At 40.4% G+C, this 13,257-nt stretch overlaps 1 protein-coding gene across 9 annotated transcripts in view; it reads right to left on the minus strand.

Moving 5' to 3' along the window:
• Positions 1–13,257, minus strand: part of LOC131219200 (brefeldin A-inhibited guanine nucleotide-exchange protein 1) — a 30,218-nt gene that overhangs the window by 862 nt on the left and 16,099 nt on the right. For 8 of the 9 annotated variants that reach the window (XM_058214221.1, XM_058214212.1, XM_058214226.1 and 5 more), the window contains 2 exons: positions 12,333–12,690; positions 11,475–12,160 (listed from right to left, as the gene is read on the minus strand). In XM_058214221.1, the coding sequence (XP_058070204.1) occupies positions 11,475–12,160; positions 12,333–12,690 (1,044 nt within the window). The remainder of the gene's footprint in view (positions 1–11,474; positions 12,161–12,332; positions 12,691–13,257) is intronic. The other variant, XM_058214250.1, reaches the window with a different exon arrangement.

A 13,257-nucleotide genomic window follows, 5' to 3' on the forward strand; every position in this document is an offset into this window, starting at 1 on the left:
AGTAGACAATTGATTAGGCCAAGTTTGGATGGGAGGCACCATTAGGTTCCCTCAAAGAGAAGGTATCAGTGAGGCAGGCCAGACCTGCAAGGCACAGGCATTCCCTGGTCGTTCTGCAAGATTATACTTTTTTTTTTTTTTCCTTTCGAATCATAAACAGTCTCTTTGACTACTGAATCTCAACCCTTTAGGGTAAGGGGCAAGCTCACTAACAATATTTTGCTGAGAATATCTGCAAAATGGTTCCACCCTGACATGCCATTGCAATTCTTTTTCAAACCTTTCAGTTTCTCCCATCCAAACTCATGTGGAGATTAGCTATCATTACAGTCCTGCACAGGTTAAACTCACTGAAGGAGATCAGCTATCATTATTATCCTGCATTAGCTAACAGCTTGACACTAACCCTGTTGTCTCAAAAGCGATCAATAATTTCATTCTGTATATTTTTTTAAAACCGAAATCTTCCAGATCAAATCACTTCTAAGTTTTTAAGATGTCCTCAGAACATTATTAATAATATAGGTCTAGTAAAGCGGGCTGGTGATATGCGTATGGAGCAAGGGGTGGGTGAGGGTCCACGGCAAAGAAGTCATCGAGGATCAAAGAATTGATCCACCGCACATGGTAGTATCTCTGTGTTAGATCTTGGCCCTGGTGAAAATTATCTAGCTCAAGAATAAGAACAGGACAGGAAAAAAAAAAGGGACTAGCATAAAAGATGACCAACATTCTAAATTCAACATGCATGTATGAATGCACCCACTGAGTGTAACACTCCGTGGAGCGCATAATCACTATGGGACCCATTTGATGAGTATGGATCTTGCACATAGGCACCATGCTGGTACATTGATGCAGTACTAATGCGGGGGCAATTTAACACCGGGCTCGAGTGGTGTCCTGTGGGATGCAGGGGCACACTCGGGGTGGGCAGCCTGCGGAACCCATGGATTTGGGGCCAACAAGGAGGGTTCGGCCGAGGACCTAATGCATGGATTCAGGGCCTAAGTTATGAGATTACTGAATTAATTCACCATACGTCCTTTTGGGCCTTCAACTTGTGCCAACTAACTTCTAACCGGCGCAGTTCTTGGTCTCCGTTGCACATGACGAAGCTAAGTTTACTTTCCGTTATCTTAGCTACTCATAAGTTCCTTCGAATGCACTCAATTCTAATTCTATCCTTTCTCTTGCCACTCATTGATCTCAACATCCTCATTTCAGCTATACTCATCCTATGAACATGTTCTTTAACTTCCCAACATTCTGTCCCATAAGGCAGGCTGGTCTTACAGTTATCCTATAAAATTTCCCTTTCAGTTTGAGTGCTAAACGACGATCACATAAAACTCTGAGGCACACCTCCATTTCTTCCACTCAGCTTGAATTCTATGGCAACATCCTACTCAATCCCTCCACTTTCATGAATTATTGACCCAAGGTATTGAAAGTAGTCATTTTGGGAAACTTCTTGGTCAACAGTCTTAACTAAATTTTCATTTTCACTCCCATTGTTACTAAAATTGGATTCAATATACTCTATTTTAGTCTGATTAATTTTAAATCCTTCAAATTTTAAAGCACCTTTACATAAATCTAGCTTTATGTTTATGCACTCCCTCATCTTGTCAATGAAAATTGTTATCTACAAACAACATACACCATGAGAACTCTTCTTGTAAATGCCTCATTAACTCATCCATAACTAATGTGAAAAGGTACTGATCAATGCCTATCCCTGGTGCAAGCCTACACTAATTGGGAACTCACTCGTCTCTCCACTAGTGCTCCTCACATTTGTTGTCGCTCGCTCATCATTAATCATGTTCATGTATCATCTTTCAACTCCTTTCTTTCCCAATACTCACCAGATTAACCCTCTCTTGACCCAATCATATGCTCTCGAAGTCAATAAAGAACATCCAGAGATCCTGCCTTCTCCCCTTATATTTCTCCATTAATTGTTTTAGTAGGAAAATAGCTTCAGTGGTATGCCTCTCAAACATGAAACCAAACTAATTTATCATACATTCTTCTACTGCTATAGTCTTTGTTCAATCACTCTCTCCCAAAGTTCCATAATATTGTTTATAAGTTCAATCCCATGACTTTTTGTGCAACTCGATACGCCTCCTTTATTCTTATAAAATAGGTAACACGGTACTTTTCCTCCATTTGTTTGGCATTTTCTTCGATCTTACAATCTTGTTGAACAACTTTGTTAACCAACATAATCGAGTATCTCCCACACACTTCAAAGCCTCTATTGGCATTGCATCTAGTCTGAGGACCTTTCCTGGTTTCATCTTTCTCAAAACTTCTTTCACTTCAGATACCTCAATCTTACAAAAGTTTTTTTTTTTTCCTTTTTTTAAAAGATATCTACAAAAGTATCAATGGTCTCTGATGTCATTTGAGTTTCTATCTGTGTGCTCTCTGGGTGGATGTCATTTAAGAAGTTATGAAAATAGCTTCTCCACCTTTCATTGATCCCATTGTCCTTCATTAGTACCATTTGGTTATCACTCTTAATGCATATAACAAGATCGGGATCCCTAGTCCCTACCCTTCCTCTCTCTCATTTTTGAGAGCTTGAAAACACTAGGCATCTTTCTCACTTTCTTGTCCCCAATTTACTATAATGATCATCATAAGCCTTAAGTTTAGCCTCATTTGCTTCTTTCTTGGCAATATTTTTAGCATTTCCATATTGTGCAAAATTTTCATCATTTCTAGTACTTTGCCAAGCTTTGAGACATGAATGTTTCTCGTGAATGGCTTTTTGTACATCATCATTCCAACACCAATTTCCTTATATGATCAGCTTTTCCCTCTAGATACCCCCAAAACAACTTTTGCCACTTTCTTAATACACCCAACCATTTCATTCCACAACATTTCTTCCTCAACATTCCACTTTCCTTCTTCTATCAATTTCTTTCTGAATAACATTGTTTTCTCCTCTTAAATTCCACCACTTAGTTTTTGGACACCTATTTCACTTTGTTTCTTCCATCTCTTAATGTAAATATCCATAACCATTAACAAATGTTGCAGCAGAGTCTGCTGGTATAACCTTGCAATCCTTATATATTAATCGTGTTGCTTTCCTAAGCAGAAAGAAATCCATTTAAATTGTATATGATCCATTTATGAAAGTTATTAAATGCTCATTTCTCTGTTTAAAGTATGTGTTTACTAGAACTATAATGTATACCATAGCAGAATCAAGGATAGCATTCCCATCTCATTTCTTTTCCCAAAACCATATCCTTTACTTCCTTTTCCTACAAGACCATTTGAATAATAACTACAAATATTCTCTATTTGTTAAGAATTTCTTACATTAGTCCATCCATATCCTCCCAGAATCATCTCTCGATTCTATCCTCTTAACCTTACCTGCAGCACATATAAACTAATAACATTGATTATCTCCTCTCCTAACACAAGTCTTATTAATAAAATCCCATTACTCACTCTCCTAACATCTAAATCTTCAAAATCTTAATCTAACTCTATTACTTCGCCATTTCTATTATTACTCTTTCCTGCAACATTTTTTTTTTTTTTTTTGTTTGTTAGCTTGTTAGTACACCCCACTGTCAGTTCAGACTTCACTGTTAGCCACCCCCACTAGGGATCGATACCAAGACCTCAATGTTGAAACAAGGTATCTTTCCTGCAACATGCGTCTGAATAGCTGGTTGTAGCAAAGTGGCAGTGGGACGAGTCCATTTCAATGCCTGGCAGCTGGTAGGCCTAATGCTTGAGCTTCATATATCCAGCCACATGTCATGACTTGTGCCAGGTTCAGATGAGATAGTCAAACAGTGCAGGACACATGTAAGGACACCTACATTGTGACAGAGGCAATTAGAGGGAAAATGGGCAAGGTTGTGTCACGTGTTGGCATAGACAGCAGGCACGGAGTCTTCGACAAGGGGCCTTTTGCCACATGTGGTGATGCTTTCGACGCAGAGGACCGGTGGCAAGGAGGCAGTGCTTCCATGTGGCCTGGATGGGGCTCAAGGCATGTATCTCTCACACAAGTGCCACTCTGCTTGTGCGAGAACTCATTCTTGTGATTAGTGACTTGATTCTTCACATGTGTGAGGACACACCCCTTTCATTTGACAAGTTTGGTGGGTTTCATCCCTCTTGCTTTGATCGCCTTCATCCAGGTCGGGCAGTGTAAGTTATCTTCTTTCAACAGCCATGGTGTTGTGTCCTGTGTAAGATGAAGCTCTGGCTCAAGGTTCGTAGGGTGACAACAACAAAGAAGGTCAGGCCTTGGAGGTGTTGGCTCGAGATGCGGAGAATGAAGTGGGAAAAGAGTGCATGGCTTCGATTTTGCAGGGTGATTATTGTGCGAGACTTTTTCGAAGGTGTTAGATGCCATGACATTACAAGCAACAAGAGGCTGTGGTGAGGAGGTGAGCAATAAGTTTCAACTCTCCAATGAGAGTCAACAGGTTACTAGCAGGGAAGGAAGGGGGACGCATTGTAATGGATAGGGCATCGGGTGGATGAAGGACGTGATTGATCATATGGGCAAGGTGGGTGTTCCCTCTGGAGAATGCAGGGAGGATTTCATCACACTATTCCAGTTTGCAGAGCTTGGGGACTGGAAGATCCAAGCTCTTCATCAGGGGAAGACTCAGAGGTCTTCCAAGGGGCAAAGAGAGCCGGTATGTCACTATGTCTCGAATCGTTTGTCAACTATGATTCAGAGGTGAGTAATAGAAGTACGAAGAAGGGAAGAAGAGCAAGGATGGTTACCCAATGACGCTTCTTAGCAAGAATGTTAAGGGTCTGGGGTGCAGGAAAAAAGAACCAAATGAAAGATATTTATCACAGAGCCAAGAATCAGTTCATCACGCTACAGGAAACCAAACTTTAGTTAGTTGATCAGAAGGTGATGGATTCTATTCAGGGGATTAGGACCGTGTGTGTGTGTGTGTGTGTGTGTGTGTGTGTGTGTGTGTGTGTGTGTGATGTAGCGTCGGGATACAGGTGGTTGTTCACAGCAGTCTATGGGTTGAACCAGGCAGCAAAGAGACACCTACTGTGGGCTGAGCTCAACTCAATTCGAGATGGGTGGATGATTCCGTCGTGCTTGGGCAGAGACTTTAACATGATCAGATTCACCTATGGGAAATTGAATGGAGATCGTATCGCTCATGCATGAGGGACTTTTCAGAATGGGTTGACATGAATGACATGGTGGATATGCCATTGGAAGATGTTAAACTTCACATGGACAAACAAGCAGGATAGGGCTATCATGTCTAAACTTGACAGATTCTTAGTCTCTTCCAGTGTTCAAAGTATCGGTATCGCTACAAGTTTCGCTAGCCAGGGATACAGAAACAATATTGATATCGCCGATAATATTGCTGATAACCAGAAATGTGGGGAAACATAGGAAAAACAGTGGAATTTTTAGTGAAATTTCAAGAGATGTTAAAATTTACATATTTGCATATTTAGAAATAAAAAATTTGCAAAAAGAATGCATACATAACAAGTTTCCATTTAATGGGGCCTTAAAAACATGTGTTGTTGTAAGAAATCGGTCTAACCATCCCATCCGGCATATTTAACCATCCAACCTTCCATCGATGTTGCAAAATATCAACAACACATGATATTTCACCAAGAAATCATCGACAATTGGAAAGGAAATGGAAGATTATGGTCTCAATATCACGCATGTTGCGATATCGATAATATCAAGATATTATCAATATTATCAATGACAAATTGAACACTACATACATCCATGTGCCCATGAAAAAAAAAATTGAAATAAAAATTTTTCTAATAAACAAAATTTTGATGATATCAATTCTTTGGAGATATTATTGAAATATCGTTGATACACTTATGATACAAGCATTACCTAGAATTTACATAGTCGAAAATATTGGTGATACATTGGCGATATTGATGCATTGGTAATACAAGCGACACCTAGAATTTACATAGTTGAAAATATTGACGATTACATTAGCGATATTGATACGTTGACGATATTTAGCGATACATTGCTATTACCTAGAATTTCTGATACTACCAGCGTTATTGGTATCACTACCAGTGTTATCGGTATTGCTGAGCAGGAGATAAAGATAATATTGAAGATATTTCGATAATACGGGAGATAATTCGAACACTGGTCTCTTTTGAATGGGTGGACAAGTTTCATCTAGTTCAGCACAAGGGCCTTTCGAGGCTAGTGTTTTACCATTGTCCGATTTCATTGGAAGTTGTGAAGGACAATTGGGGCCCAAAACTTTTTAGGTTTGAGCTCATGTAGCTAGAAGTGGAGGGCTTTTCTATCTTGGTGAGGGAATGGTGGGAGGTAAAGGTGCCGACCATTACGTGTTGTGGGGTCCTAACGACATTACGGACAAATGACCCGTATCAGCCCTGTAATGGCCCTTTACGAGGCCAATATAGTTTTCTTTTTGTTTTTAGGTTTTGAGAGAGAGAGAGAGAGAGAGAGAGAGAGAGAGAGAGTGTAACGACCATTACAACTTGTATCATAATGGTAACAGTGGTGGTAGTTATGACCATTGTTATCATTACGGCATACCCTGGGTGGGAGTCTTTTGAGATGGAGGGATATGCAGAGTTTAAATCAAGTTAGAAACTCAAACTCCTAGATGGCAAGATAAACACTTCAAAGATAAATTAAGCCTAAAGTTGAGAGCATTCTCAAGGACATCCATGTTCTTGATGCGCAGGAAAGATGGATAATTGTCAAAGGCCAAAAAAGTTATGAGGGTCAACCAATCTCTCAACTACATGAACCATCTTGAGGAAGAAATTAAATGGAGGAAGCATTCCAGAGAAGTATGACTAAGAGAAAGTGATGAGAACACACAAATTATTTTTTTTCACAACATCACTAGTGCTCGGGCAAGAAATAATAGGATTACCAGTGTTGTTGTAGATGGTAGAAGACTTGAAGATAAATCTCAAGTTCGCGACTCATTGTTCGGTTTTACAAGAATTTGCTAATGGGTTACAAGCAGATGCAGCCCGGTTGGATCATCTGGCATTTAACCAAATTTCTTCATTGAGGAGGAAATTAAAGTAGAGGTGGAGTCTTTGGGTAGGGATAAGGCCCTAGCTCAAATGACCTTCTGCCAAGCTTTTGGGACGTAGTAAAGAGTGACTTGGTCAACTTTATAACTAAGTTCTTCGAGAGAGGCCGCTTCTCGTTGAAGTTAGGGGCTTCTTTCATTGCTATCACTTCAAAAGTTGAAGGAGTGGATAGCTTAAGAAACTCTAGGCCATGAGTCTCATTGGGGGTCTATATAAGATTTTAGCCAAAATCCTAGCTTCCGAGTTTTGCATGATTCTAACAAATGTAATCTATAAAGCCCAATGTGCATTTGTAGTGGGTAGACAAATTTAGATGGTGCGCTCATAGCTTAAGAGTGCATTGGTTCTCGGCATAGAGAAGAAAAGAGGGTATCATTTGTAAGTTGGATACTAAGAAGGCTTTTGACCATGTTAGGGCAATTGGGAGGGTATCATTTGTAAGTCGGCCAGGTTCTCTGTTTTAGTTAATGGGTCCCCTAAAGGCTTCTTCAAGGCATTGAGAGGCCTCCACTAGGGCGACCTACTCTCCCTTCTTGTTTATGGTGATCATAGAAGCCCTTAGTAAAATGCTAGACAGAGGTGAATCAATTGGCCTTATAAGTGGTGGGTGGCAAATACAGGAACTTAGATTTTTCACTTCAGATCGTTGACAACACCATCTTGTTTTGTGATGCAAACAAAGATATGGTGGACAATTGAAAGACATTGCAAGATGCTTCGAAGTGATCCCTAGCCTAGAGATAAATATCCACAAGAGTGAGTTGTTTTGTGTCCTCTTGTCCAAGGATGAAGTTGCGAAACCAACAGAGGTGTTCAAGTGTGGTGTAAGGTCTTTCCTTTGTTGTTGTATCTTGGTCTTTCCCTTTGCGTTGGCAAATTGGCAAAGCATCTATGAGATAGGGTAATCGAAAGAGTAGAGAAGCTGTTAAGGTCAAAAAGTCAATATCTCTCTTTGGGTGGCCAATTAAAGTTATTAAAAGCAACATTGTCAAATTTGCCGCTTTACTTAATGTCTCTCTTCAAATGTCCGAAATCTGTCTTGGACAAGCTGAAAAAGTTGAGACGGGACGTTTTGTGGAGTGGAGCTAAAGAAAGAATAAATTCCACCTTTTGAGATAGGAAGAGGCGTGCAAATCTTATGTTGTTAGGAAAATGGCTATATGGAGGTTCGGCTCGAAAAAAGGGTGTTTATGGACAAAGGAAAGTACGGGGCTTAGGAAGGGGATTGGTGGGTAAGGAACTCTTCACTATCTAGGGTATTGGGTTTGTGGAAAGCAGATGCTACTTGCTAGGGTGACTCCGAAGTTTGAGGGGATTTCTCTCTTGGAGATGTTGCACAAATTCGCTCTTGGGAGGACGTATGGATTGGAGGGAGATCATTCCAGTCGAAGTTTCAAAGGTTAGCTCGGCTATATCCAAAAGCGAAAATTTCTATTGCTTATTTTGTTTCTCTAGTTGTTTCTCCCCCCTTAACGCAAGAATTTGTTAGATGAGGAAGCGGGGGATTTCATTAGGCCTCTAAAGTGTGGAAGAATTCATTGCTCTCCTTCATTGGGTGAAAGAGATGCACTGGTGTGGAATAAAGACAAGTCGGGCTGCTTCTTGGTTTGCTCTCTCTACAAGATGCTTCGAAGACCTACAAGAGGAGAGAAAAGAGACCAAACTTCCTATATTCTATAGAGCCCCTCCCAAGATAGTGGCTTTTGTGTGGTTAGTGAGTAGGAAGAGGGTGCACACATCTGATAAACTCCAAAGGTTGTTTTTTTTTTTTTTTTTTGACAGATAACGAGAAATTTTATAAAAAGAAAAGAAAGTACAAACAAAAGGGGGCTGACCAGCTGAGATAGTCGATCAATTGCACCCTAAAAAAAAGCAAATTACAACCCTTTGGCTTGTCAACAGCAAAAGCCCATTCAACTATAAACTGAATAACCCTTTTGATCGTATCCTCTATCGACTTGGAAGTGTCATTAAAGCACCTCCTGTTGCTCTCTTCCCACACAGCCCACCAAACTGCTAAGATGGAAGGTTGTTGGTGCTTCCCAAATCGCAACATCTGCTGATGTGCACGAATAATGCAGCGTCAGTTAAAATTCCGTGGGTGATGCCAACGTCTATAGAATACATCTTGGGTTGTTTTAATTGCTGTAGAAGAGCAATCACTACATTAGGAATATGAGTGGGTCGGTGTTAGAGGTGGTTGAAATGGTCAACTGAGATGTGGAATGAGCCTATTGTTTAAAGGTCATTGATGTTTGCAATTTTTCTTCCTTGTTTGGGTTGTTGTTGTTGTTTCCGCCTTAGTTTTTTTATCATTCTCTTTGAATAAAAGTTTTGTTACCTTTCGAATATATATATATATATATATATATAGAGAGAGAGAGAGAGAGAGAGAGAGAGAGAGAGAGAGAGAGAGAGAGGCAGACACACACACACACATCAATTTCTCTAGTTATGGCCCCTTTCTATTCAGTCTCCTAAATGCAAGCTATGTTAACACTCCTCCATTGAATCGTACCTACCATGGCCATAACTTCTCCTAGACTAGTTTCTTTACCCACACGTCCAAAATGGCATCGGAACCATGCCTACTTCTCACAACAACCGGGTGTTGTTGCGGCACGTCACTTCCAAGGAACACTCTAACCAACCCTTGACCACTTCTCACTACACCCAAGTTCTGACATACCACGCCACTTACAGGGAATACCCTAGCATGAGTTTGGATGTCATATTTACTTGGATTCATGATGAAAGTTATGGCATAAGTTTGATGCCGGGTGCCAACCTAACATGCTGAGTGCCAACCTAACACAACCCTCCTTTATCTAGGCTAGGGACCGACAATGAGAGTACAAAACTCCCATAGGTATAATATAATAGACTATTACATAGGTCAATTACAGTCAAGAGTTAACTCAAAGTCTATTACATAGGTTGATTACAATCACTTCTAGATGTATGTACCACAACTTTGGGAATGAAGATCACCTCCAAGTTCTCCAAGCAATTGGCAAAAAAGTACAAAAAATATGACAAGGACTATTGATTGAGATATCATAGTTCTTCTTTAAGTTTTTAATCAGAAAAAATAACCATGTAGTCGTCCTTGTGAACTTTGCATACATAGGCCTTCTATTGCTTGCTAAGCAAGTTTGACAATCATCACCATCATGGGATCAGTTACATGAATCTTGTTCTGCCATTTCACTCTATCAAGGGCCATACCTTCAGTTAGATCCTAGCCCATCAAGTCTTTTCTTATTACCTCCATCTACATCTTTTTGGGCCTTCCCCTTGCCCTTCTAGAAGCTTCTATTTGTACCAACTCACTCCTAACCGGCATAATTCTTGGTCTCCGTTGCACATGAGTAAACCATCCAAGTATACTTTCTCTCATATTATTACCTAGGCCATACCTCTAGTTAGAAAATAGCTCATCAAGTCTTTCCTACTACCTTCAACCACATCCTTTTGGGCCTTCCCCTTGCCCTTTTAGAGCCTTCAACTTGCACCAATTCAATCCTAACCGGCGCAATTATTGATCTTCGCTGCACATGACATAACTACGCCATCCAAGTCTACTTTCCCTCAAATTATTACCTATTGGTGCTACTCCCAAGTTCCCTCCCATGCTCTCATTTCCAATTCTATCCCTCATCTTGCCACTCATCCATCTCAATATCCTCATTTCAGCTACACTCATCCTATACATGTTGTTCTTCAACTTCCCAACATTCTCTCCCATAAATGGCTGGTATTATAGCTATCCTATAAATTTTCCCTTTCAGTTTAAGTGTTAAAAGACAATCACATAAAACTCCAAAGGCACACCTCCATTTCTTCCACCCAGCTTGAAAATGGAACGCCCTAACAATTAGGCCAATTCACTTACAAGGTGGGGCGTGCCATAGAAACAAATCGGCAACTGCACTAAAACCTCCAAATAAAATTGGGGGCCTGCCCGATGATTGTTTCAGCATGATTTTTGGGCGTTCCGTTTTATGATGGGGCAGCCTTGTTGGATGTCGCATGCCACACACAGACACCACAGTGGGCCCTAAATGCATCTAGTTGCACCAAAATCTAATTTACAACTAGTCACATGTGGGAAGTCCCCCCCACACATGAGTCTAGCCTCAATGCTACCAGAAGTTATGGTAATGTTGACCTTTGTGGTGTCGTGGCATCAGATCCAACCCGTCCACCAGGTGTGCCCTTTGATGTCAGGCCATTGGGCCAAAAATCAGATTATTCAGGTAGCCGACCCCAATTAGTTGGGAATACGAAGTACAATTTTATTTATTTATTTTTATTTTTTTTTTGGGGGGGGGGGGGGGGGGGTGCAAACGTACCTGTATAATGAGTAATTGCACGGCTATATGACCTTTCATTCTGCCAACTACATAAGAAGCTGCTTGCAGACTGTCATCCTCCACATCGTCACAATCAAATCCATGATCTGAATATAATTCTGCATCTGAATATGCTTGAGCAACAACAGGTATATCAATATTATCCATGATTCTCATAACCTTCAAAAATTCGGGCAATGTCGATGCGGCCGAATCCTTAAGTGATAGAAAAATCTGGTTCCATTCTTCTTCTAAAAGTTTGCTGCCAAGGTTTCCTGTCAAACGCAACAACGCAGCTACCCCTGTGCTAGCTGTGCTCTGATTTGAATTTCCTATAAGATTTGTGAGAACTGAAACAACATTTGGTAGCTGCGACCGCACAACATCAAAGAAACTAACAAATATGTCCACCAGACATTGTGCTGCCACCACATACGTTTCGGAACTCCAAGAATTTTCCTCATTTCCTGAGGAGTCACGATCAGGTGAAAGCTGGCCACCATTCAAATCTACGCGTCTCTTCATTTGTTGTTCTTTATTGAATATAGGGAAAATAACAGATCTGTAAACACCTATCCAGAATGTGCGGGAGAAAAGATGTCCATGATCCTTTAAAATATTAAAAAGCACTTCCAAAGAACTTCTTCTAATCGCCGGTCTGGGATCTGTTGTTAGTTTTGATAATCCTGAAAAGGCATTTGCAGGAAAAAGGTGCACAATGGCATTTCAGATCTCCATTAAGTATGACAATATTAGCTTAACTGTTAAAAAATGATGACATTAGCTTAGACAATATTAGCTTAACTGTTAAAAAATGATAACATTAGCTTAAAAACATTATTCATAGCAGAAAATTACCTGTGAGCAATGGCACCCAAAAGTAGACATGATCATCTTTATCTGTAAAAGTATGTCCATCTGAACCATCCCCATCTACTGATATCGATGACCCGCTTTCATTGTTCTTTTCATAGAAAACCACTCCTCCTTCAGCAAGCTTAACAGCACAGAATCTAAGGAATGCAATAGCATTGAGGCTGACATCACTATTGAATCTGCTATTTGTGAAGGTAATGAGACATCTAACACAGTCAGTGAAGGTTGTAGTCTCTGTCTCAGTTATGTAGGGAAAATAATCTCGAACTATTTTTTCCATGGTCTCAAAAGCCAACAAGACAATATTCTTGCGTTCATCAGCAGCTGCAGTAGTGAAAACCTGGAAATATGATGACATTTCTAAATGTCAGAGACATGAGAAAGATGAGATGCAGAAGAGAGAGCTTTCAGGTTTCTAGAGCCACATGTTATTAGAAGTCCTGCTCAGTTAAATCTCAGGCAAGTTCGACAATACACACACACACACACACGGAAACGCTCACCTGCGAACCAGTTCGTACGTACTACATACGAACTTTTTTGAGAACCCATCATACGTGATGTGGATCCAAAATCTAAACCGTTCATGTGAATCAGCAACTCGAGAGACCCCCACGATTTGGTCTAAAAGTTTGATGGGCCATGAAAAATGAAAACAGTTTCCTCCCTTGATTTGCATTTCTCTCTGCTATGGCCCACCAGAATTTTAGATCAGGGTGAAAATTTGTCACAGGGGGTTTCATGGGATTCCGCATCACATGGACCGTTCAGATTAGACAACCATGACACGTGTGCAAAGGTGCGCACGTGCGTATGTGCGCAGGGGAGCATGACTCTATATATATAAAGAACCTTCTAAAGATCAAAGTGGATCTAAAAACAATGACAAGCGTCCAAAAACTTAACA

Source organism: Magnolia sinica, chromosome 1, assembly GCF_029962835.1.
Source record: "Magnolia sinica isolate HGM2019 chromosome 1, MsV1, whole genome shotgun sequence".
In the NCBI taxonomy this organism is placed as follows: Eukaryota; Viridiplantae; Streptophyta; class Magnoliopsida; order Magnoliales; family Magnoliaceae; genus Magnolia; species Magnolia sinica.